Source organism: Panonychus citri, unplaced genomic scaffold (assembly GCF_014898815.1).
Source record: "Panonychus citri isolate SS breed McGregor unplaced genomic scaffold, ASM1489881v1 Contig00040, whole genome shotgun sequence".
NCBI lineage: Eukaryota > Metazoa > Arthropoda > Arachnida > Trombidiformes > Tetranychidae > Panonychus > Panonychus citri.
The window spans coordinates 851,303-876,101 of NW_026515445.1; the positions used below are offsets into that span (position 1 = coordinate 851,303).

Sequence of the window (24,799 nt, forward strand, 5' to 3'; positions counted from 1 at the left end):
GAATTGCAAACGAATTCAAAACTTACTTTAATGTAATCGAACTCTTTTGTTCTGCTATTCCAATGGATGGATCAAAAAGTTCATAAGGAGCATTAAAAGTTTATTCATTTGCTTCAATTAGTCCCAAAATATATTAGTTGTTACTTTTAGTATGTCTAAATTACGATATCTTCATTTAACAATAAACTTTTTCGATGAGAATCAGAAGATGGAGCTTAAGTTCATGATAAAGTTCTGGAATATGAGAATGCGCTCAGAGAATTAAGAACTTAATGGTTTTCAAATAATCATTTTGTTGATGATTTTCGTTGTATTTTTTTATCCATCACATTGAAATATTAAGCCTGTTTGCTGATAATCCAAGCCTTGGTTTCAGAATCTCCCAAAATCCTCAAATCCACCTAGAAAATAGCCTCTCTCTTTCTCTATTACCAATCATATCATTAACCCTAAATAATCAAGGGTTGAAATCGTGGATGTGAAAACTCAAATGTTGTCCATCTATTTTTATGTGTGTCCACCTTAATTGATTCCGTCATCACCATCATCAAAATGCTCTCATGTTGAAGCCGTTTTATTGTGTCAACTGCAATCTTCTAATTATGTGTCAATTTACTTTGATTTACTCAATCATATTTGGTATTGATTTCTGATGTTTTCTACCTGGAAACAGATTAGCTTGCATACTCATACAGGATCAACAGTATGATCATTATGAATATGCCTTCGATTGGTTTGTATCAATCAAGGTAAGTTGATCAATCCGATAAATCCTTTTACATTCAATGAATTAACTTTATTAAAGACACAACTGAATAGTAGAAATAATCAATTTCAATCATTTCCTTAATGATTTCAGTCTCTCATCATACCTCTCTGCATCTCTCTGTATGCATTCAGTTTTTTTTCCTCTGGTTAAAATATTTATTTCACTGAGCTCAATTTCATATTCCAATGAGAATGTGATTCTATTGATCATGATGACACTTTGATAGATTGTTCAACTTGACTGAATATTTTGAAAAAAAATGATTTGAGTGATTTTCTAAATGGTGATCGCCAAAACATGGTCAATTACAACACAGAACTAAACAAATCAAGTATCATCAGAAAGAAAGAGAGAAAGAAAGAGAAGAGATTATTCGATAATTTCATCTTCTTCCTTGGGAATGATGATGAAGATGGAGATGAAGGTGAGCCAGGTTTATGAAGATACTGAGCAATGGTTAAGCTACAGTTTGATAGAGGTAAATTTTGAGTATTCAATAGGATTGAAGATGGTCAAGTATATTCTCAGTCTTCAGTAGACATACTCAGCACCAGACTAATAACTTGATTCATTGGGTATTTACATGTATTCAAACAACAGCTTATTTACCTTGAAGGGCAGAGTATTGAATTCATACATAACGGTTATCTTTCAGTTAATAATTATTGTTATTTCTGTTGCCTCTTTTATGATCATTGTAAAAGTATTATCATGGTGATGATTGTATTCAACTAATCAAATTTGCTCTCCAATTCAATTGATTATGCTCATCGAAATCCAATAATTTGTCTGAGTTTATTACCATGCTCATTGTAAGAACTTAATTATATTTTCTAGGGTAAAAACGATTTATTTTGCTCATTGATGACCCAAACTTCAGTTTGAAATATCATAATTTTCAAAAACTTAAATAGTTTCAGTTTATAATATTAGTTACCTTTTTTTCTGGTTCGATCAGGGGAGAATTGAGTTTTTTTTAGGTTCAACACTTGAGGCTCTTGACAATGGGAAAAATGCTAAAATAGCTTGTTAGCTCATGTCCTCAGGGCAACTTCAAGATCAATCATTTTCTTTATCATCTTTTCCAATAGAGGAACATTTCAGTGAAGAGCTCACAGTCTGTATGTTCAGTCGATAGTTTGTGTGTGTGTGTGTGTGAAAGTCTCAAAGGAAAAGTAGACTCATAGTAAATTCTGACAACAGAAAAAATGAAAACGAAAAGTTATTCGCGAGAAAGGAAACAATTGAAATTCTCTTTGTAAAGGAAAGAAAATTTCTATTCTCCATTCAAACTCTCTCAATAAACACTTCGAAACTCATTGCTTTGAATATGAAGAGAGAGAGAGAGTTTAATCAAGATTGGATTGATTTAGATGAAGAATAATAGACAAATGTACATTTTTTGTTCTCTTTTGGTGAAAATTGTTCTTAACATTTAATCAGCATTTCCATGAACTGAAAACTAGATTTTACTCATGGTTTTTATCATTTATACTTTATCATGATAACAATGAACAGATCCAATGAATCTTATTCTAACTTGAATTTTGAGTTAAACTTTTCAAGTCTTTTAAACTCAAATCTCTGATTACATGGTAAATTATGAAAAAAAATTATATTCCAAGCATCATGATGATCAAATAAATTATACGCTCATCACATTGTTCATCATGTTTATCATCACTATGATTACAATTGAAATTACAATTGTTTATCTTATTATCCATTATAATGTTAAGCTTATTCTTGTTCAGTTTACATTAACAAAAAATTACATTTGAGAATGAAAATAAATTTAGTTTCAAGTTAATTAGAATCAATTGTTTAGGAGATTTCATCTCATTTAAACAGCTTAAAATAATTAGATTGTTTCTTGGAAATCTAAGTTTGAGAAAAAGTTTCAGGATAAGATTTTAATACTTTTTTTCCTCTTCTCATTAGATCAACGAGAATCAGAAAACTAATCATTTTCTTAAGCTGGATGAGTGAAAAAAGACAAGATTAAGTTTACAGAATTGAAATGATATCATATTAAATCATCATCTCCATTGGCCTTAAACTTGATGAATCCAAGTGATTGAAAGAGAAAAAAATTCGATAGCATCCTGATAAATTCGGATTTCAGTTGATTATTAGCTTTAGATTTTCTTAAAGATTAGAATGAAACAATTTGATTGCTTCATCAGTTTTTCTGTTCTCTATTGAATTTCTATTGATCAGAATAACTGTTTTCTTTTACTAATTTCCATTCAATGTTCCAATTTACCTTTCAGTTGATTTGAAGAAAAAAATATTTGCGATATTCTTATAATCTTCGCCATCATTATTATCTATGGTGAATGTTGACCTGCTTTCATCTTATCAATCGTTTTTCTGTTAATATGTCAACATCGATTCCAATTAGACGAATAGAATGCTAATAATCTAAAGATTAAATCACAATAACGAAGATAATACTTAGTTCAATTAGAAAACTGGATATTATTAATATGTGTATAAATCTACCGAGAAATATTCTGGGAGTTTGATTGTGTTGAATAAAATTTGAAATAATAGTCTACCGATTCATTTATATCATGAATATCACAAATTACTTTAGTTTTATTTGTATCGTTTTATGATTTGAATTACCTTTAGTAATTCCTTATGTATATTCTTACCTGAATTATTGTTACTTGTGAGTGCAATAAATGTTACGTTGTCAATATCTTTCATATTCTAAAGCAATTTTGTATTACCCTTTAAGATTATTACAAATTGTTCTGTGCAATTAAATTGACTCAAGAAATGAATAGATCACAGGGTAAGAAACATTTTGATACTTGAAATATTTTACATGGAGTTGTAGCTATTCTGTTTCTCTTCGGAATAATTGAGCTTAGAAAATGTCATTTATTTCGTATTTATTATTGTAAAAATCAGAATCTCTTATTATTTTTGCTCATTGATAATCATTAACACCGATACTCGTTTAGATGATTACCTAAAATTCAACTTGAGCCAATTGAAACTTTCGACTCAATTGTGAGCTGAATTTATATCGTCAATATTCAGTTATATCAGCTAACATCATGAGAATCTTTGTATCATGTTGTTTTTTGATTGAGACTAATTTTTATTTTGTTTCTTTTCAGATATAAATCACGTCCCAAGCTCAGAAATCGTAACTTTATTGCTTTTATTTTGGCTTTTCTGGCTTCTTTTTGTATTCTATTTCATCTTATTTCATTTAATAACTATGGTCTCAAATCATTGGCTGCATGTCTTGATAATGGTGGTGGTGGTGATGGTGAATCGAGTAGATTGGCAAAGAGGAGAAGTGAAGATAAAGGCGATAACAATCAAGGTGCCAATCACGATCAACTTGAGGTTAACCAAGGGAGTGAAACTGGCTATATTTTCAATGAAAATACTTATGGATACAGGTAAGTTCTGCTTTAATTCATGAAATTGTCAAGCAATCACAAGGAAAAATAGTGTTGGTTTTTTATTGATGAAATTGGTTCGATGTTATGAAAATAAGCTAATTTTCCAAGTCATTGAGGACTCCAAACTTTTGATTGAGATAGCAAAGTTATTGACTAGTATATTCCCCATTAGAAACAGAGTTCTTACTGAAACTTTCAAAAGAAATGAATAAAAATATGAGATATTATTGATTTGCATTCGTACATGTACATTACTAGGAACCAATATTGAAGCATTTACATTAGAGATTAAGATGACTTGTCTGGATGAATAATAAGTAGCTCGTTTTTGAAAATAAAATTTTTCGTGTCTCGAAGTACTTGTGGTCAGAATTGTGTTTATCCGCTGACCAGTCAATCTAATTACAATGTATGCAATGTAAATACATCATTTAGCGAGATTATAAACTTTGATTTTGCATATGATCATAATTTGATCCATTAATTGAGTTAATGGCTCGAATTGTTGTTCGAACATTGAAATTCATTCCTTCATGTGATTGAAATTTCGCTTGGTGAATACAGATTTTCTAGCTTTCGAATCTGAACTTTCCGTCTAATATTGAGCTTCCACAAGAATCGCATGAAAAAAAAATCATAGAAACACAAAACTCCTCAAGTTTGATTTTTTACTCCACCAGAATAGTTAACAAAATTCCCAGATAATGATAACTCTATTTAATAACGAAATCTTCATGATGCTCATTCAGATTAATTTTAACTCGATCTAACAGATCAAATCAACGCAATTAGGTTGAATCATTAACATGATTAATAAATAGTGGATAAGCTGACTTAAATAGTAGTTTGTATTGTACAGAGAATCGGGAAAACTGTGAGTGAATTTTGAATGACATTTTGAATTCTAAGTTAACCGAAAGTAAATCTTATTCAATTTCTAAGGTAAATGATAAACCTAATTAATCCTTCTTGAATAATTATGATTCCAATATTATCGGTGAGACAAAAAGGAAAGAAAAGTTCTGTTCTAAATTCATCCAATGTCATATTATGAACATTGTTCTTCAGTTGAAGTGTTCAGGATCGATATTAAATTCTTAGTAGTGAATGGAAAGAAACTCCTGATAACATGGAGATGCTCAGAATACGATGGAAATTTATATTTATTACAAGAGAGAACTTTTCTTTTCTTTCTTCTAAATTGTTATCAGTTTCTCTTGCATTTTCTAAATCTCCACCTCACCAATTAAATCTGCACTTCAGGTACACCTTTTTTTCTTGTTCATCCTCATCCTTTTCACCAAAATTTCCTCTTGTAACTCGATTTAACTCAATACCATTGGAATATCTCTCAAGAATTCTGATCTGTTGAAATTGCATTTAAATGTACATTTCAGGTTCTTCATTAGTGTCATAAGATTAAATCACTGTAGTGTCTTGATTATATCTACAGAGAGATTAAAGATCAGAGAGAGAGAGAGAGAGAGAGAGAAAGACAAATAACTAGAGCAAATTGTTCACTTGAATGATTATCTTGCTCTCATAATTATCTTAATCAATTTCTCTTTCTCAATGGAGCCTCATTAATCAATTCCTTTAATTACCTTAGAATGAATTCTGTTGAGTCTTTACAATAATAAAGGTTCACAATTTACTCATCTAAATTGTTTACCTTTCCATTAATCTGTCTATTCAATTTGATAGTAGTTTGAACAACAAACTAACAAAAACTAAATAGATTTACACTGAACAATTAAATGTTACCTTCTACTAATCAAGTTTACCATGTTGTTCATTGTCAGAATACCTTTGATTAATAACATGATTAGTGGATTACATTCATAGATCATCATTCATCTTCATGTTACATTAAATGTCTTTGTTATGATTATTTGCTATCACTCAATGAATATAATTGATGATGATCAACTTTTATTTTTCATTCATAACATGATAGATAAATTTCTCATGAAGAAAACTCAGAATAGAGCATTTGAATAGTGATTCTAATCAATGATACTTTTCCTATTACAGGCACTCGATGGATGATAATGGCAATGAATCACTGAACACCGATTACAATGAGGATAAGAATGAGATAAATGGTTATTATAAGAAGGACGAGTTATCATCTCCCGGGGAAATTGAAGATATTCTGGTTGACCATCATCAAAATATTCCACCAGTTAATGTACACTTTTCTCGAACTCGTCGTCAACTTCCAAGTTGTATCATCATTGGTGTTCGTAAAGGTGGAACTCGAGCTCTCCTCGAGTTTCTCAATCTTCACCCATCGATACAAAAGGTCTCCGATGAGGTTCATTTCTTCAATGATAATGTCAAATATGGTTATGGTCTCGATTGGTATCGTAAACAAATGCCTTACTCTTTCCCTGGCCAAGTGACCATTGAGAAAACACCGGCTTATTTCATCACCGATTTAGTACCACATCGAATTCACGCAATGAATTCATCCATTAAGCTTATCCTCATTGTTCGTGATCCTGTTACCCGTTTGATTTCCGATTATGCTCAGCTTGCTGAGAACAAGGCCAAAAGAGATCGTATTGTGGCCTCATTTGAAAAAATGGTCATCCAATCAAACGGAATGGTGAACATTGCCTACAAACCAGTAAGAACGAGTCTTTACTCAATCTACTATTCGAAATGGTTACAGGTAAGTTCCTTGTCATTAGGTATAAATGGAGGGTAAAAGATAATGATTCTGAAAAAAGCTCAAGCTGAATGTCACGAATTTCATTTCGCAATTAATATTAAATTATTAATCTAAACGCCTACGTAACTAAAATTTAGATTTTCACTCGATTCAAATCTCGAACGATCAGTTTCAAATATGATAAACTTTTCACTAGTTAATTTCATCATGAATTTTGACACCACATTGATATGATAGTTGATTGCGTGGTTAGGATTCCCAAAATGAGATAACTGTATTGTTATCATATCGAGATAGTAACTGTTATTGTTGACATGATAAAACAAGAAAAACAACAAGATGGATGAGATAAAGAGCAGAGAGGTGAAGATCCATATACATGTGTCTCTTTATTTGCTATCTTTAGATTGCTTTATCATCATAATGTTGACCCAAAAATGGAGGTTCAATCATCTCATCTTCATTCTAACCCAAAAACGAAATGTTGGACCAAATCTTTCTCAATCCAAGAAATCACAACATTTCAGTTAGTAATCATTATCAACACCAATTCATGATAAGGGCCAATCAATTGATCAGTAGTAAATGAATAAACAGATTCTATCAAGCTCATGATCAAATGTCTATTTGTCTTATCAACACACTTCACAATGCTCGGTAATACAGCCACGAAAAATGAGATGATAAAACTTATTTTATACGCAGAGAGAGAGAGAGAGAGAGAGTTCAATCAAGATATGATTGGTTTAGATTGATAGCAATAGACAATTGTAATCACAATTAAAAAAATATCTCTCTTTACACGATTGATATAAATTTTGTTTCTCTTCTCATTTTTCATGGCATATCACTTGAATTATCTACTAATTGACTAGGCTCTGATTTTATTTTTTTTACTGGTTGAAACCTCCAGTTTCATATTCGAAACTGTAAGATCTTCATCTGATTCTTTATACACCTTAGCAAATGAAGTTTTATCCTTTTATTGCTCTCTGAATTTGAATTTTCATGAAAAGCTTTGTTTCTTTTGATAACATCATCACTCTCCATTTTTTGGATAACTTTATTATATCATCTGCTGATAAATTTTCCAATTGATTTTGAGGTTCACTTTGAGTTTTCGATTACTCGATTTTACTTGTTTTCACTTATTAGCTGGTTACAAATCTTATTTACTTCTGATACTTTATCATCTCTAAAGCCTTGATATTGCGTTTCTTGATGGGTACTTGAGTCAGGGACTCAAGAAGCTCATCCGTTACGAAATCGTCTTTTAGTTCAACTTTTGGAGGTGCATCAGCGTTAACATTTACATCTATTGATGGAACGTGGATTTGGTTTTCTTCTGAATTTAAAGAAACAATTGAAGTTTTTCTATCCAGTTTAATTTGCTGGGTTGAAGAAACGGATGTTGTTGAAATGACTTCTGAACTCTAAATTTTGGCCTCGTTGTTATCCAAATCTGCTTCATTACCTTCGCTAGATGAATCCATTGTTGAAGGTGAGACTGTAGATTTAGTATCAGTAATCGTATTTTGAATTGATTCAACTTCGATTGAAGATCGCTTTACTATTTGATTCGGTTGTAGTTTCTAAAGTTTTCTGAGCATCTTGACCAATGGAAGCTTCGATTTTACTAGAATCATGAGACAGTTGAAGTGAATCTTTTCGTGTCGAGTCAATAACAGTTTTCTCAATAGATGAATCAACTGATTGTGCTTGATCATCTACATTCGAAGTCTCCACAATCAAACTAGATTCTGAGCCAGTTGAGGCGAGAGTTTTATAAGTACTCATTTTAACCTCTGTGTGTGAGTCTTTTCTCTCAATGGTATTTTTGTCTCTTCTACTCGACAATTCCTCCGGATTTGTTATCGTAGATAATGAATCTACTATCTCAGTGTCTTTGTAACTAATTGACTCTTTTCTAGAATCCCGCTCACTTGTGGTCTCTTTAATGATTGTTGATTCTATCGACTCTTTCCTCTTTCCAATTTTTTTACCGTCTTCACTCGTTTCTTGTTCAACTGATTTCGATAAATTATCAGAAATCGAAGCGGTTGATTGTCTTCGTGAATAAACTGAATCCTCTTTAGAACTTTGTCTTACAGTTCCCTTCGAGTCTTCTTCTAACTTTTTAACAATTGAATCTTGGTAAGATGATATTAGTTAATTTATTCTCTCGGTGAATAGCAGAGAAAAGTTCAGTGTTTGTTGATGCCTTTGCGAGATTCCCGTTCTCTCCATCACTAGTTTCAGATCTTATAGAAACTCCTTTATCAACAATATCACAAGATGATTTATCAAGAGTTTGGCCAGGTAACGATGGAAATTTATGTGAGCTTGTAACATTGCTTGAAGAATGAGTCTCTGAAGTTGATCTGGAAATTTCATTATTCAAATCATAGTTTGTCAAACTTTCGTTTTCTGATTTCGAAGAATTTTTATCTACTGTAGTTACGTGTTCTGTTACAATTTTTTGCGAGTCTTCGAAAGTAATAACCGCACTTTTGACTGATTCTCCATTGTATATTTCCGTTTCCTCTTTAAGGCACTCGCTTGCCGGAAATTCCTTATTAGATTCTAATGAATTATCGGATTTTGGCCTCGAGATTGCTGCTTCTGTGTCAGCTTTAAATTCACGATCAACAATTTGCGAATCGCTTGAATTTGATTCAGAAACTTTTTCACTGGTTTTCGATTCTTGTTTAGTTATATTCGACCTCTCAATCGAATCGTATTGCGTTTCTGATTGTATTTGGGACGATGTTGCCGATGATTTAGTCGTATATTCTTGGAGTTTATATTCTGTTGGATGGTCAACTGAACTTCTCTTCGAAGAGGAAGTTGCTTCTATTTTGTCTAATTCTGAATCTCTATTCAATGAACTTTTTCTTGCTTCTAACTGGTTATCAGAACTGCTACTATATGAATCTGAAGTTTCTACCATTTGAGTTTTTGTCTCTTCAACGAATCCACTTCCAATTATAACCTTTTTGATCACTTCAGAGTCTTTGTGGGTTTTTGATTCGATTAAGTTTACAGATGGATCGAAATCTTTTGTTTCTTATCCAAAACTGATTCATTCACTTTACTGACTGAACCCGTTGTAAAAGAAGAGACTGTGGTATCAGTAATCGTATTCTGAATTGATTCAACTTCGATTGAAGATCGATTTATTATTTTGTTTGATTCATTTGTAGTTTCTAAATTTCTCTGAGCGTTTTGTTCAATAGAAGCTTCGGTTTTAATAATAGAATCATGAGACCTTTGAAGTGAATCTTTTCGTGTCAAGTCAATAACAGTTTTCTCAATAGATGAATCAATTGATTGTGATTGAGCATCTTCACTCGAGGTCTCCACAACCAAACTCTAGGCTGTCCTCATTTACCATCAACAACTCAACTATCAACAGTTTTCACCTTTAATTGGATTACACTTGGAATCGTATCTATGATAGTCTCTGGTTATTATTGAAATATAACAATCATGAGTATGAAATATTTACTTCCATAGATCAATATTTGATTGATTTAGGATTCTATTCTCCACTCATGTTACATCATGATAATGATAATATTTACTTTTCAAATTCTTACCATCATGAGATATTAATATTTTCTTAACCTAATCAGCTAGTTTTCACTTTTCAATTGTTCGATGTTTTTTTATCTAATAAGTTAATGTACTAAAAATTTGATAGAAGTTAAATAAGAGATAGGATTTGAAAAGTTCAGGTAGTAATACACTTTTCTATTCCCTAATACTCTACCTGATTAGCCATGGAAAAGCTTCAGTTTCTTGATACTTTTTTTCAATCAGAAATATTATTTCCTATCAATACCAAAGAATCCAAGTTGCCTGAAGAAATGATTCTTTTTCTTTCTTTTGATAAACATGGGGAAGGTCAAGGGTACAAATGCTTGAAATTCGAGTCAATTGCAATTGCAATTGCAATTCAATTGCTGAGAATGAGAAGAAAAATTAACTAAATGTTATGTTTAGATAGAAATGCGATTGAGTCCAATGAAATTATCAGAGTTACATGATAATACTTATTAGGTTTCAATACAACTAACTTACCGATGAATCGATATTCCAGAAAATTATCATCAAGTTTTGTATCCAATTGTTGATTATCACCAATTCAATATAAAGATGATAATCCCAATAATCTAAGTTGCCAGGGAGTTTTGTCATCCAAAGAATTACCTTGTTAATATACATTTAGTAAATGTGATCTATGTAATTTAGCTGATGAAAAAAATGCAACTATTACCATGAAAAAGAAATAGGAACAAGTAAATTATAAATGGTGATGATTTTTTCTTGCTATACAACATTTCAATTACATTCAGGGTATTGATGCCATGATAGTAATAAGACATCATTACTCTGGTGAATAGTTTATTAAAAATTATCAATAAAATCATCTCCATGGTAAGATTGAGTATCTTCAAAACTCTGTGTCTTCATTATTCTTGAAGTAGATGATAAGAATCGGTGAATGTCACAGCGATTAATTATCTATTATTATCGATAACTTCAGAATTTGAAAAAAAAGAAGAGATAAAAAATGATTATATTTATTATCTTTTACTTCGTTGCGCAGTTTCAAATATTTTTTTCATTGATTTTCGTTCTGATCTCTGTAATTACCATGTACATTTGAATGAAAAAACGGATTCATCTTCAAGAACAATAGATATGAAACCAACGAACAAGGAATTGGAATATTTTTTTCTTTACTCTTTCTATAGAACAGAAATGAACTTTATTTTCACCTCAGTTTCATCCATCTATCCATTTACGAATCACCATAACGAATGTTAATAAGAGTTCTTGTTTTTTGCCTCTTTCAAATCTAATAACAACTATCTCATCTAATTTTGCTCCATTCTAATATCAAATATCCAAAAATCACGCAATTCTTTGAGTAACCAACGAAAAACGAGTTCTACCATTCAATTATTCAGTCTAGTTGAGAATAATAAAAAAGGTAATTACCATGATAAAGATCATGTAAGTTGAGTAATACGAGAAGATGAAAAAGATTTTCAAAATTACTAAATAATAACCTAAATGAATTTGGTCTCTTCGTTTCTCCAATCAATGTCCATATCCGTTTAATCATTTCGTTCATCAATCAATTTAATTCTTATTTGGATCAATATAATAATCGTCATCTCTTTCAGCATTTTTTTCCTCATGTAATTATGCAACTCTTTTTCAGATATCAACTTTAAATCTCAGGTAGAATGATAGAAACAATAAGAATGAATAAAAAACAACCAAGCATTTGTCTCAATGGTCTTTTCACTTGACACTTTATGGAATTGGACTTATTGTCACAATCGCTGCTCTTCATTTAATTGTTGAGTTCACCTACTCTCCTTTACCCTGAACCCACTACACTGATCTCAGCTGTTTCAAAACTCGAAGCTTGATAAATCTACTCTTACACTTAATTGAGAAATAATCATTCCAGCGATAAGATTATCTCTATCATAGCAAATTCATCTGATAATCTGTTGATCAAGTGCCTGTTAATCCTCTGAAACATCGGATTCAAAGAAACAAGTCAATCTTTTTCACACAAAGTCACAATTTAGAACTCGAATCTTTAATTTTCCATCAGATCTTGTAGCATTTTCAATGATTAGTTCTCAGCATCGTCATAGTTTCTTTGAATTCCAATATTGCATTGATAATGTGACTATTTGTGATGGAATGAAAAAAGATTGTTAATTTAACGAGGTAGAAAAATACTCGAAAGAGTAAAGAACAATAAAGAAAAAGGTTTAACAAGCAAATCACGTAATCGAAATCGATTAGAATTCTCTTCATTTTAATTTCTCTGTCAATTTTTTCAGTTAACTAAATTCAACTGAATATTTATGAACTTTTGGTATATTCTTTTAGAAATTATGAAGAAAAAAAATGACCTAACGATATTAAATCGTTAGAGTGAATTAATGATAGAAATAAATTGCTGAGTTATTAAGTTTATTATCAAATTGTTTCCTTTTCAGTTAATGTTGGTTTGATAGCCTGAGGTTCAATGTTAAATGTCACCAATCAGATTCATCAAGTTACTTATATATAGTATTTGAATACCTTGGCATTACCAAACTGTCATGGTTTTACCTGAATATGCTGATAAAGCACTGAATCAATATCTTTTATCTAATTGTTATCAAAATTAATATTTTGTTCTCTAATCTTGTTGTAACTTCTTTGTGGTTTAATTTTCAGCTATTTCCAGGCTCACAATTACATGTCGTCGATGGTGATCGCCTGGTGTATGATCCTTTCCCTGAAGTTCAAAAGGTTGAAACTTTTCTTGGATTGGAACATAAAATTGGCCGAGATCATTTTATATACAATGTAACCAAAGGTTTTTACTGTGTTCGCATCAATGGAACCCTTGAAAAGTGCCTAAATGAATCAAAGGGTCGCCCTCATCCGTCAGTTAATCCAAAGGTGATTCAAATTTTACGACATTTTTATCGGCCTTACAACTACCAATTCTATAAGATGACTGGTAAGAATTTTAAATGGCCTGAAGTATAATGAGCTGCATCCACATACATAAAAAACACGAGGACCACTTAACCACCATCACGAAATAACTGATCAGTATCATCTAAAGGTAACCAAAGCAAAGCAAAAAGGTCGAGGATAAACCAAATTTTAAATACTAAGAATATGAAATTAACGAAGGTTGTGAACTAATTGGATAACAAAATAATTAAAACTCTATGGTTGTGAATCGCCAAATCCAGGTCAAGATTATCTTCTAGCTACAAATGCTAACGGAAAATTGATCGAACCTGGAAAAGCCAAATCTATTAACTTATCCGCATCAGATTAAATCACTTCATATTTATTAATGTAAATTAAATTTATAATGTAAAACTTTTGTCTTATTGATCTCGAAAATGGATCATTTGAAATCTGAAACTTCGGGAAATGATCAACAATTTAATGATAAAAAGGTTGTGAAATTATCTACTGGAAGATATATCAATTTATCAATACAATTGAATCTCTAGATAACTAAGGTTGTGAATCTAATTAATAACTAATCATAATGAAAAGTTGTAATCAATATGATTGCTATGTATAAATTGAGTTTCTCACAATTATTAATACCTCGTTTGTGAGAGATAAATTGATTAATTCCTCACTTATATTAACCCTAATTGGTTTCAAAGCAAATTGTTCATAATTTAATTGACTTGTACTTTTGCATTTGTTGCAAAAAATGATTTATGGTTGTGAAAACTGTCTATGGATGGAAACATCTCAAGACAAATCCAAAAAAGCCTCTTGATTGTAATCAAAAATTGAAAAGGTTAACAAATTTACCATTAAAATGTATTAATTAATCAATGAAAATATGATCCGGTGTCTTGAGAGACAAAATTTTGTCGGTTTGGATTGAAATCAGCTAAATTCATTAGAGCTAAAATCTAAATATCTTAAAATAATATCAGATAAATTCTGGAAAATAAACTGGAATAGCGATTCAACTGAAAAGCAAATTCGATGGTGAAAAATATACTTTTATCTTCGCAAAGAATAAATTAAAACTGATGAGTTGAAATTTCTTTTCACATTATAATTCATCATTTGATCTCTGTAACTGTTTGTAATTAACTAAAATTCGAAACATTGATATTATTCCGTTTTTCCATTGAGAAAAAGGTCAACTCAATTAATTTAAAGTCTTTTTACCAAAGCATCAATATAGCAGCAAAGTATCGATTTATTCATAAACTTTTACTCCAAGAGCGCGAAATGGTTCTAAGCCATTTTCGATGTTGGGTAATTCCTCAAGTAATTCATAATGAAGTTCTGAAATGTGAGAATGCACCACATTAATCAGCAATTTAATCGAGTTCCGAATAATCATTTTCTTGTTCATTTTTCGCTCTTTTTTTACAAATATTAGAACAATTAATCCTCACTGTTTTCGAATGTAAATTAACTGAATGAATTTGGTTATCAGAAAACTGAAGAAAAACACAGAATAGGCAAAATAATAGTTCCATTCAAATGTAAAGTAATAATTGTTTGTTCCAATCAGAAAGAAAAAGTTGAATATTCAATTAATAGTTAGCAAAATTGTGAATTCTGCCAATTTCAAGTTTCCCGCTTTTCTCTCCATTTGTTTACTTTGGTTTCTAAGTGATAATTTTGATCAATCGGCTGAAAAATTTGCCTCTGATTTAACATTCGGTTTAATTGAATTGTTTTTAAAGCTAAACCAATGTTTGATAATTGTTCTAAATTCATCTTAATTGGCCGATAAAAGGACTCGCTGTTGTTATCTGATTAGTTAATTCCATGAAAGAAACAATAATTCCTCTGAGTCAATAATCAATTGTCCATTTATCGATAGATTCTCATTTACACTTTTTCCTTTTTTTCTTAGTGATGTGATTATGTGATTTAACTTGTTCAATTTGTATTTTCTTTGTTAATTAGTCACTAATTATAAGTGTCAACACCGTCATATCTCCTTTAACTGTGTACTTGTCATTTAAAGTTAATCATCGATGAAAATAAATGTAAGATTCGTGTTTGTTTTGCTTTTCAAATCATTAATATGTTGATCTGATTTTACTTTTTCTTTTCTTTTTTTTATAGATTTACTTTGTTTTCTTTAACTTATGAAACTATGGAACCTAATTACATTGGTTATCGTCCTCCAAGGCTGGTCGACCCTCGGTTAGCTTATGGAAGGAGTAGATTTGGTCAATTCCCAATGAATCCAGTTCTCTGGGCTTACAACCACAACCGATATTACACCCAACAGTTGAACCACCATTGGTGAATCTCGTTGAAACTTTCGATCAACCAATTTATGTTAACTCAGATGTTCGGTCTCGTTCTCAACATCAACAACCTCCCCCTTCTTTACATTCTCATTCTCATTATCCACCACAATCACATAATGAGCAACCTGCTTTAGAGAATCAGTGGAATAGTAATGTTTACCAATTCGATTTGAACACCAATCAGTCCATGGTCGATCCAATTCGATCGAGACTTACAAGATTTGCTCAACGTTCCAAAGAGATGGTAGAAAATCAAAAGAAATTGATTCATAAGCAAGTGAGACAATTAGTTAGTGAAAAGATGGAAGAAGGTGCTTATTTAAATAATTTTGTTTCCATTTCAAGTGCTTACAATTTTGGATTACTTTGTTTCTTTTATTTGTATACACTAATATCGTCTTGATGGTTGTGATTGAATGAATTTATCTTTTTCTTTTTCCAGAGATCTGTGCCTGCTTACCACCGATCGAAACTTTCACCGGTGTGTCCAAAGTTTGCCGGAGGAAACATTTCTACGAGGTAATTGTTAATCTTTCAATCCTTCAACAATTGTTTATTAATTTCTCTCCCTCTTTCTCTTTTAGAGTCTAGTTAAAGGTGATATTCTTTGTGTTGAGGTTACTGCTCACGCAGAAAGTTGTTTAATTTGTACAGTTCTTTGTATGGATGGAGGTAAAAGAAGAGACATTCACGATTGCGAGGTAAAAGCTTATTGTCCTTCGATTAATTGTTTGCCTCCCACCGGATCAAATTCTGAAGATGGTTACCAGCCAAAAGACACTCTCAGGGTTGTTGTTGTCGGTTATAATGATTATGATCTTAAAATCATAGTTTCCATGAAAGAAGAGCATTTACCTAAAGAGCTAAAGAAAAATTTCAAAATGGTAAGATTAAAGTGTTAAATTGTAACATTAACATTTCTAATACTAATTGTCTCTCTCTCTTATCCAGGGTCCCATCAATGATGATGATTTACCAATACATTTTAGGTTCGTTCTGTTTATTTCCAATCCATATGATTGCTCTTTATTTTCAACTTATTTTCTTCTTTCCCATGTAGAAGGCAAATCGTCATGAAAAAGTTTGATTATAATGAAATGCTTCAGGCAACCCTGTCGTTTAACAACCCTGGTGCCTCATTGTATCTCGCTCAGTTTTTTGAACTTCCAATATCTCAACGATTCTCATTCCTTAGAGATTTCCACAAGTAACTATTAATACTTCTAAGGCGATTCATGATTCTTTAACCATTACAAATGAATTATTTTCTCTCATTCAGTGTTACATATCCAGAAGATGAATATTTCAAGCATTTGAGAAAAGTTCAATCAGCTGAAAACGCTCGACAAAGGTAATTGAAATGAGATTTACTGATTTCCATGATTAACTAATTTATTTTCCTCTCTTTTCATCAGTGTTGAAGATGGAGTCAATTTCTTAAAAGCAGGTAGCTATTTAGAGTCACAACAATGTCTAAATAAAGCATTACAAATGGACAGTGACAATATCGATGCTCTCGTCGCTCGAGGCTGTTTATATGCCAACACTAATAGTCTGATCAAAGCGGCCGAGGATTTTGATAAAGCTTTGTCCATAGATCCGGAACATATCAATGCAAGGAAATACATGAGTGAAACTTTACAAGAAATGGGAAAACTGTAAGAAAATGAATCAATTTCCATGGTATTTTTTTCATTGGTTAATTTTAATTTTTTCCATTTTTTATTATGCATTTTTAGATTTGAAGAGAAAGGTGATTATGATAATGCTTTGCGAAGTTATCGTCGATCGTGCCAAGTAAATGTTAAAAACAACGAAGCTTTAGAGACTTTGAAATCGTTAATTGAAAAGAGAGGAACTCAGAGAAGTGTAAGAATTTGTTACATAATAAAAAACGAAAATGAGGAATCAAGGAATCGACTTTTCTTTTCTTTTCTTCTTGATTATTTTATCAACAGAGATCAACTCAAGACGAGCTTAAAAACATGTACAAAGATCTGAAAGAAAAATCTTATTATGAAACATCTCATAAACTTACACTACTTTTAGAAGAGGATAAAAAGTGAGTATTTGTTACTCGATTGTTTCATTTTTCACTAATATTTATCTCTTTCAGAAGAGGACGACAATCAAGACGGAATAGATCATCATCATCGTCATCTTCATCATCTGATTCTTCAATAAGCTCTACGGATTCTTCATCTTCATCAGCAAATTCGGACAGTTCGAGTGATGGATCCAAGCGAAGATCTCGAAGGAAAAAGAAATCGAAAAAGTCTAAATCGAAAAAGTCTAAACGGCGAAAAGAAAAGAAAAAAAGAAGAGGAAGTAGAGACTCTATCAGACCCATTCCCGGAATAAGGTGATGATCATTTTCTTGTTAATTTAGTTTCGATACTTCTTACGTTCTGTATGTTGACTAATCTTGAAACTTGTCGATTTTATATTATTTACAGGATTGAAAAATCTGTAGAACCATCAAAGGATAAAAAGTCTAATGAGACTGTATCTCGAAATACTCCAAAAAGGCCATCACCGAGAATATCGTTTACGATAAAAAAGAATGAACCAGAAATTCGGACAATTAAACTCACCAAACCTTTCTCCGCTTCCTCGTCGAAAGCATCGCCTCCCAAACGCAATCCGACAACCGAAAAAATTGTTTACAATTTAGATAAATTGAAGCCAGTTTCGATTGAATTTGTCCGCAACGGACCAATCGATAAACCTGTTGAATCTAAGCCACTTGCAAGGTCACCACCTCGAACAAGATCTCCACGTAGAAGTTTTGGTAGACTGTATATACCTAGAAGATCTCGATCACGTACACGATCACGTTCTCGATCTCCGTCAAGAAGACGTTCACCAGCTCGAGGTAGATGGCGAAGATCACGTTCAAGAGGTCGCTCCCGGTCTCGATCAAGAGGTCGTTCTCGATCTCGATCTAGACCTCGTGCCATTTGTAGAGCTATACTCAGCCCAAGAAGACCAAGGGGCAGATCTCGATCACCACGACGTCCTAGACGAAGCCCGTCAAAGGAAAGATCAAAAAGACCAAGTCCATCTCGAAACTCGGATAAAACGGCTAAAACAGCCACTCTCACGAAAACAGTAGACGAAGCTATTAAAAAAGTGACCGAAGAAGCTAAAAAGCTTGATGCCGTTTTGAAAGATCAAACGTCCGTTACAAAGACTAATTGAGAAATAATCATTTTTACTTTTCTTTTTTGGGGCAAAAAAATTAATTTTAATATCAGTATTTTCGGTCACAATCCGTATTGTAAATAATAGAAATTAATTCCATTTTTACCCATTGTAAATTCCCTGAATCGGGCAACACATTTGACCGCAAGTGTATTTGAAACAATTTAAATGACGATAAAATTTGACATTAACCATCAATTCGATCATTTCGAGTAAAAACTTATGGTTAAATAGATCGCAATCAAAATGACCGTTTTGATTGTTGTAAATTCGTCGTCATATGATCTTTCAGCTCTTCTAAAATAGTTTCGAACTGTTTTACCAATGAAAACAATCTCGACGATAAACAGAACCCAATTGATTTGCTTCCAAGCAGCGAAAAATCCAGTCAAATGAATTCCATAGTGAAATAGTATCACCGAAATCGTCGCCGGGTCCGTGTCTCTAAATCCTCTGAGTTCACTAATCGTCGATTCCCAAACGATGTGTAAATTGTACCCGAAAAAGATGATGATCAGACCTAAGACGAATTCCTTTAAAAGTGACATGACAAAATACTAATGATTAAATTAAAATCCTCTTCAAATTAATTGTTTAAAAACATAAATGATCATCTAATTGTAGTAATTTGCTTAATTGGGATGCGTCATCTCAATAATTAACTTTTTGATCAATTAATCAAAAGGTCGTACACATTGTTTACCAATTGTTGCTTTTTAGCAGGTTGAAAACTGGTGAAGATTAATTAATCACTCAAACATGGATTATATTGTTTCCATCTCAAGGTTTGATTGTGATTTCCGTTTCCATGCTAATTGTTTATCTCATTTGATTAAAGTTCTGAGGGTTATAATCAAAACTTTGGTAATTATTTAAATATCTCAGCTTATGTTATTATTATTTTACACAGAAAATCATCAAGAGTGAGAACTATCAATGAATTGATTATAATGGAAGTAAATTAATTGAAATGAGTGATGATGATTATGGATTATTATGATGACGTTGAAAAAAAACCAATGAAAATGTTTTTACCGGAAAATAACAGTTGATTGATTGGCTGGAAAGTCAACTTAAGTGATCACAATTAATTTTGGTTAAATTTATTTGTTTATGAAAAAAATAATCAATAAAATTTTTTAGATTGACTGTCCTTACTACTCTTGTAGACGAGATAGCCCAATACGATACTAAATTGAACCGATGTTATGACGAGGAAATAAGTAAAAGAGAGGCAGTTAATTGTTGGACAACTGACGATTGGCTGTGCATTACCATTGGGCGCACCTCCGCCTCCTCCACCGGCCATTACACGAGTCCCGATTTGACCCAAGTCTTTTCTTAATACATTAATACTATCCCGAATATCAGTTAACATTTGTTGATTTAATGATTGCACAGAGTGAGGGGCAGCTTGGGCTGAGGCGGGTTGTGCTTGAGCATTTGCTTGTGCGAGAATTGAACTTTTCATGTCTCTTGAATTACGAACCAATTCTTGTTGGAGAGATAATAAAGATTCAACTTCATGACGTTGAATTGGTGCTGGTAAAATAGGAGGTGGACCTCCGCCTTGATGAGGGGCACCACCACCAGCAGTTACTCCTGCTTGCATGGCCCCTTGGAAAGAACCGACCATGGAGAGAGTTCGTTCTTGTCTACCAATGATTTCATCCAGTTTTCTGTTTAAATTTTTAAGAACATCGAATATTTGACTTTGACCTGTGAAGATTTGTTGTAATTCTTTTTCACCGAGACTTTCGTACTCATGATCTGGAGACATGTCTTCCTGTTCCCGCATTTTCCTTGCCTCATCGGGATGTGATTGGAAATAATCTGCTTTTTGTTTCTCTAGTTTCTCTTTATAAAGTTCATATTCTTTAGAGACTTTTTCTTTCTCTTGATCAGCAAGTGCTCCAGTTGCCTGTGGAATTGCTGGTTGACTTCCTGGAACATGCAGAGAATATGTAAGGAATTTAAGAACATCATGATCATCAGCTAATCCTCCGGTTGCTGCGGAGACTCCAAAGTAGCCTCTTTGTGGAAGGAAAACATTCTCGACTCGAGTACACATTTCATATTCATCTTCATTGTTACTGTTACCAGAGTGGAAAAGGATTGTTAAAACGTTCTTGTAATATTCAATTTTAGCTCGAACTGGGAAAGGTTTGTTACGAAAATCTCTTAGACAGCCTCCCATTTGTTGATTAAATCCATCTGATTGGTGGTCATAACTTTTAGAACCATCATTAACCATCGCCATAATGTAAGGGTTGTTTCCTTTACCATCGTTGTCAAAAGAATCAAAGAAAATACCCAAACCTCTCCAATTATCAGCTGACCCATAGACTGGACCTTCTGGATATTTCATGTCCGTATACCAAAAAGCTAAACCATCAGCACCAAGTCGACCCCTGCCATTTACACGGAACCACAATTCAATTTCCCAATGGTCAAAAGTAGTTGGCATTTTAGTCCATATTGATCCTTTTTTTGACCTTAGAGACGGAGTAATCCGAACCATTTCTTCAGAAGCAATAGCTGAACCTTCATAAATCCAGAAGGGAACAGTTCCATCCTTTTGGGCAAGATAAGGTCCTTTGTAAGAATATTTATATTCAAATCGACGATGTGGTGGATCATATGATTGATTATTTGACGGAACTTGACCAAGACAACCACAGTAAATGGTTAAAAAAAGAATAACAAAAAGTCTATTACAAGATTGAAGTATCATCATTGATAATGATGATTCTTTGATCATAAGCTAATCCACAAAGAAACAAAACAAAAGAGTATAAAAAAAAGAAGATGGAACAATTTAAACCAATTAAACACTAACTTGTAATCATTAAAATTCGTTTAGAAAAATAGTAAATTAATTATAAAAAAAAGAAACAAATTAATTTAATTGTAATTAGAATGGAAAATATGGTTAACCGGGTTCACAATCGGCCAATGAGAAGAAGCCAACACATGAATACGTCGACTGCCAACTAACAACAAGAGAAAAGAAAATCACTTGGCCAAGCAGATGACGTAATCGGGAGAAGATCAACCAACCGGTGATCTCCTTTCTCTTTGCAAGGTAATTCAAATTTCTCAATTTAATTCTTTTTCTAATTAACTTTTCTTTTTTTTTGTTCTAATTCTAATCATCTCATCTGTTAATTGTTCATAATTGTCAACATTTTCAACCATCAGAGTAATTTGGTCATCTACTAATTGTGTCGAGTGATTTTGTTTACATTCTCATTTTGGTTTATCTTTTCTGGTTTGATTATCAATCTTTCTGTTAATTATCAAGTTCAATTAAGGGATTTTCTACTTTTTATTTGATTAGATCTTTTTTTTAGTCTGCTAATCTGTGATTTAGACTATTGATTAATGTTCCAGGTGATTACATTATTTAAATTGTTACATTTTCTCTGTTGATTATGTGATGATCTCTATTCTTTAAGCAAAGTGTCTCTTGTTTGTTTGTTTTTTTCTGTTGTGTAAATTCAATTGAAATCAAATGATTTAAATGATTAAATTGTTCTTTTTTTTCATTTGATTGTATAGCTTTTGTTTAGACATTTAGACTGACAAGAGTCATTGGTAAAGATGTGCACAAATAATCAATTTACTGGACAATTTGGTCCGAGAGATAAAATAGTTACTACAATTTGATTAGCAAATATAAATAAGAAAAGATTAATGTTACAGAATTGAATTGATTCACTTTTTCGGTTGTGGTGGAGGAAATTTTCTCATCAATTCGTGAATCAGTAAATCGACTCTACCTCTTTGGAATAATGAACTGGGTTCTTCTTTCGCTTTTTCTGCTTCTTTATCAGTTTCTCTTGTTTTCTCTTTTGTTTTGGAATCTTTTTCAAAATCCCATGAATATCCTTTAGATGGATGATACTTGGCATAAGAATGAACCTCTTCAAATGCTTGAGATAAATGATGAAGAGCAGTGGTCAGTCTAAAGTTAATAACAGAATTCAAGTCTGGAGCTTGATAAACATAACCAGCGAGAACATAATAATCGGTTAATGGAGTAACTTGATCCTTTGAATGTCTATGCTGTTTCCTTATCACATATAAAATTGGTTCTTGTACGTGTAACAAGATATATTCAGTTCCAGTCATATTCCTGTCAAATATTAGCAAAATTTAGATCAGAAAATTGAAAAAAAAACGATTTCCAACTTTAATCTTACTCTAATTGATCCAAACTGGCCTTTTGCATTCTAAGAAGTTCATTGTTACAAGTACGGTCATAGAAAGGATTACTTCTTTCTCCAAAGTAATCAAGAACCGTTGCTTGGTTGATATGTGGAATCCAAGCAGAATCGTGCCAAGAAATATACAATGGATTATCTAATTAATAAAATAGAAAAAAAAACCGTTTAATATTCAGATTGATGAGAAAAAGATTTGAATCTAAACAAAAACATCTCAGCATAAAGAACAGTTTTTTTCTGAAACGTTTCACTTTTTTCCTCCTTGAAATGAGAGAATCATCAAACTTACCTTTCAGATCATTCATGGTGATAAAAATTGATCGCTAATTAACGAAAGAAAACACTTAATTAGATTAAAAGTATTGGAAATGTAAAGAGAGATAAACAAAAACAAATGAGTTTAATTTTCATTTGAACCTTTAAAAAGATCGAGTCTCTGATTGGTCAATCCAAGCGACGCCTTCGCTCAATCAGCCAATCAGAGTTTCGTTTCTTTTATTTGAACTTCAACTGTTCTTAATCAAAACAAAACCATTTTTACTTTTCCAAGTGAACATTAAACTTAATCAGTTATTAACCATTTAATTTAGTCTTAATTGTGACTTAATTTCAGTAACATTCTTAACCTTCATATTGATTCTTATTTACCCAACGCTGTACATTCAGGTGAGAATTAAATTTATTACCTTTTAATCTAATTGATTGATCGAAATTGAAACAATTCTTTTCTATTCTCATGTGTGTTTTCTCATTCTTATTTATAATCAACGTTCAATTTTATTCTTTTCTTTTTTTCCCCGACAGTATTTTTAAATTGTTGTTTTAATCTTTTTTGAATCCTTACGAAATTCATATATTTAACTGTTAACTCAAAATGAGCGTTACTGAAAGTGTTCCCTTGAATATTGCTAAGCGTCTTCTTCACAAAGGTCGAGCTGGAGATAAGAAAACTTTCACCAATGACCTGCATTCCAATGATTTGTCAGGGAAAAATGGCGATAATCAGGATATTCCCAAGAAACAAGCAGATGAAGGTAAAAAAGCCGCTGCAACTCCTGCTATTGTGAAACGGCAACAGGCGATCAAAAACAGCGAATGGTACAACTCGCCCACCGACAATGTTTTATCTCCTTGCTCTCAACGCCTTTGGAAACCAAAAAAGGACAACATCGCACCGATGAGACTCAAGCTCGATGATAGTCCATCCAAAGGAAATATGAACGAGATATTTGAAGATGAAAGTATGGAAGAAGATAAATCATCACAATGTTTGGAAACAAGTATGGAAGAGTTGAACTGTTCCACAACCACATAAACACCATGGTCATCATTTATTTTCTAATTTTGTTATCATAAAAACTCAACAAGAAACAATCAAAACCCTCCAAAAATGTGACGAAGAAAAATTCATCGTAGATGATTAATTCTTACCTCTTATTTTTTTTTGCAAACCCTCACTAAATAGTCATGAGAAATAATTTCCAAATCTTTTATTATTACCATGTCAAGCTCAGAATTTATCTTTAATTCAATTCTTTTTTTTTCTATTCAAACTGTAAAACAAAACAAACGAAACAAAATTACATTGTAATCAATGGCATCGAAATAAATTTCAATTTGAAATTTACAATTTAAATTGTGCAACA

General features: G+C 31.9%; 5 protein-coding genes across 6 annotated transcripts; 3 read left to right on the plus strand and 2 right to left on the minus strand.

Moving 5' to 3' along the window:
- Positions 1–164: 164 nt before the first annotated feature.
- Positions 165–14,275, plus strand: LOC128397989 (heparan sulfate glucosamine 3-O-sulfotransferase 5-like). Its single transcript, XM_053358791.1, has 4 exons — positions 165–749; positions 3,904–4,194; positions 6,232–6,874; positions 13,130–14,275. The coding sequence occupies exons 1-4, from the start codon at positions 706–708 to the stop codon at positions 13,445–13,447; spliced, it is 1,296 nt and encodes a 431-aa protein (XP_053214766.1). The 5' UTR covers positions 165–705; the 3' UTR covers positions 13,448–14,275.
- Positions 14,276–15,090: 815 nt separating this feature from the next.
- On the plus strand, positions 15,091–19,122 carry LOC128397851 (tetratricopeptide repeat protein 14-like). 2 transcript variants are annotated; one of them, XM_053358615.1, is made up of 12 exons: positions 15,091–15,450; positions 15,530–16,031; positions 16,163–16,239; positions 16,305–16,604; positions 16,672–16,709; positions 16,781–16,927; positions 17,000–17,071; positions 17,136–17,378; positions 17,460–17,589; positions 17,679–17,782; positions 17,840–18,082; positions 18,177–19,122. In XM_053358615.1, the coding sequence occupies exons 2-12, from the start codon at positions 15,908–15,910 to the stop codon at positions 18,919–18,921; spliced, it is 2,223 nt and encodes a 740-aa protein (XP_053214590.1). In that variant the 5' UTR covers positions 15,091–15,450; positions 15,530–15,907; the 3' UTR covers positions 18,922–19,122. The 2 variants fall into 2 exon arrangements, with proteins under 2 accessions (XP_053214590.1, XP_053214589.1); XM_053358614.1 differs by having other exon boundaries at positions 15,092–15,450; positions 17,837–18,082.
- Positions 19,123–19,997: 875 nt separating this feature from the next.
- LOC128397852 (protein ERGIC-53-like) lies at positions 19,998–21,923 on the minus strand. The gene has a single exon (XM_053358616.1). It carries the CDS (start codon positions 21,683–21,685, stop codon positions 20,051–20,053), a length of 1,635 nt encoding a protein of 544 aa, XP_053214591.1. The 5' UTR covers positions 21,686–21,923; the 3' UTR covers positions 19,998–20,050.
- Positions 21,924–22,442: 519 nt separating this feature from the next.
- LOC128397857 (mediator of RNA polymerase II transcription subunit 6-like) lies at positions 22,443–23,609 on the minus strand. Its single transcript, XM_053358620.1, has 3 exons — positions 23,443–23,609; positions 23,130–23,289; positions 22,443–23,062 (listed from the first exon to the last, which is right to left on the minus strand). Exons 1-3 carry the CDS (start codon positions 23,456–23,458, stop codon positions 22,642–22,644), a joined length of 597 nt encoding a protein of 198 aa, XP_053214595.1. The 5' UTR covers positions 23,459–23,609; the 3' UTR covers positions 22,443–22,641.
- Positions 23,610–23,671: 62 nt separating this feature from the next.
- On the plus strand, positions 23,672–24,783 carry LOC128397858 (uncharacterized). Its single transcript, XM_053358621.1, has 2 exons — positions 23,672–23,819; positions 23,958–24,783. The coding sequence occupies exon 2, from the start codon at positions 24,028–24,030 to the stop codon at positions 24,466–24,468; it is 441 nt and encodes a 146-aa protein (XP_053214596.1). The 5' UTR covers positions 23,672–23,819; positions 23,958–24,027; the 3' UTR covers positions 24,469–24,783.
- The last annotated feature ends 16 nt before the right edge of the window (positions 24,784–24,799 follow it).

Excerpts from the sequence above, each read along its gene's own strand:
- LOC128397852 (XM_053358616.1), bottom strand. The coding sequence starts at position 21,685 with ATGATCAAAGAATCATCATTATCAATGATGATACTTCAATCTTGTAAT.
- LOC128397857 (XM_053358620.1), bottom strand. Across the intron at positions 23,063-23,129 it reads GCCAGTTTGGATCAATTAGA|GAATATGACTGGAACTGAAT; the intron begins GTAAGATTAAAG and ends AATATTTGACAG.
- LOC128397858 (XM_053358621.1), top strand. The coding sequence starts at position 24,028 with ATGAGCGTTACTGAAAGTGTTCCCTTGAATATTGCTAAGCGTCTTCTT.
- LOC128397851 (XM_053358614.1), top strand. The coding sequence starts at position 15,908 with ATGGTCGATCCAATTCGATCGAGACTTACAAGATTTGCTCAACGTTCC. Across the intron at positions 16,240-16,304 it reads GGAGGAAACATTTCTACGAG|AGTCTAGTTAAAGGTGATAT; the intron begins GTAATTGTTAAT and ends TTTCTCTTTTAG. Across the intron at positions 17,379-17,459 it reads TTACAAGAAATGGGAAAACT|ATTTGAAGAGAAAGGTGATT; the intron begins GTAAGAAAATGA and ends ATGCATTTTTAG.
- LOC128397989 (XM_053358791.1), top strand. The coding sequence starts at position 706 with ATGATCATTATGAATATGCCTTCGATTGGTTTGTATCAATCAAG. Across the intron at positions 4,195-6,231 it reads GAAAATACTTATGGATACAG|GCACTCGATGGATGATAATG; the intron begins GTAAGTTCTGCT and ends TTCCTATTACAG. Across the intron at positions 6,875-13,129 it reads ACTATTCGAAATGGTTACAG|CTATTTCCAGGCTCACAATT; the intron begins GTAAGTTCCTTG and ends TTTAATTTTCAG.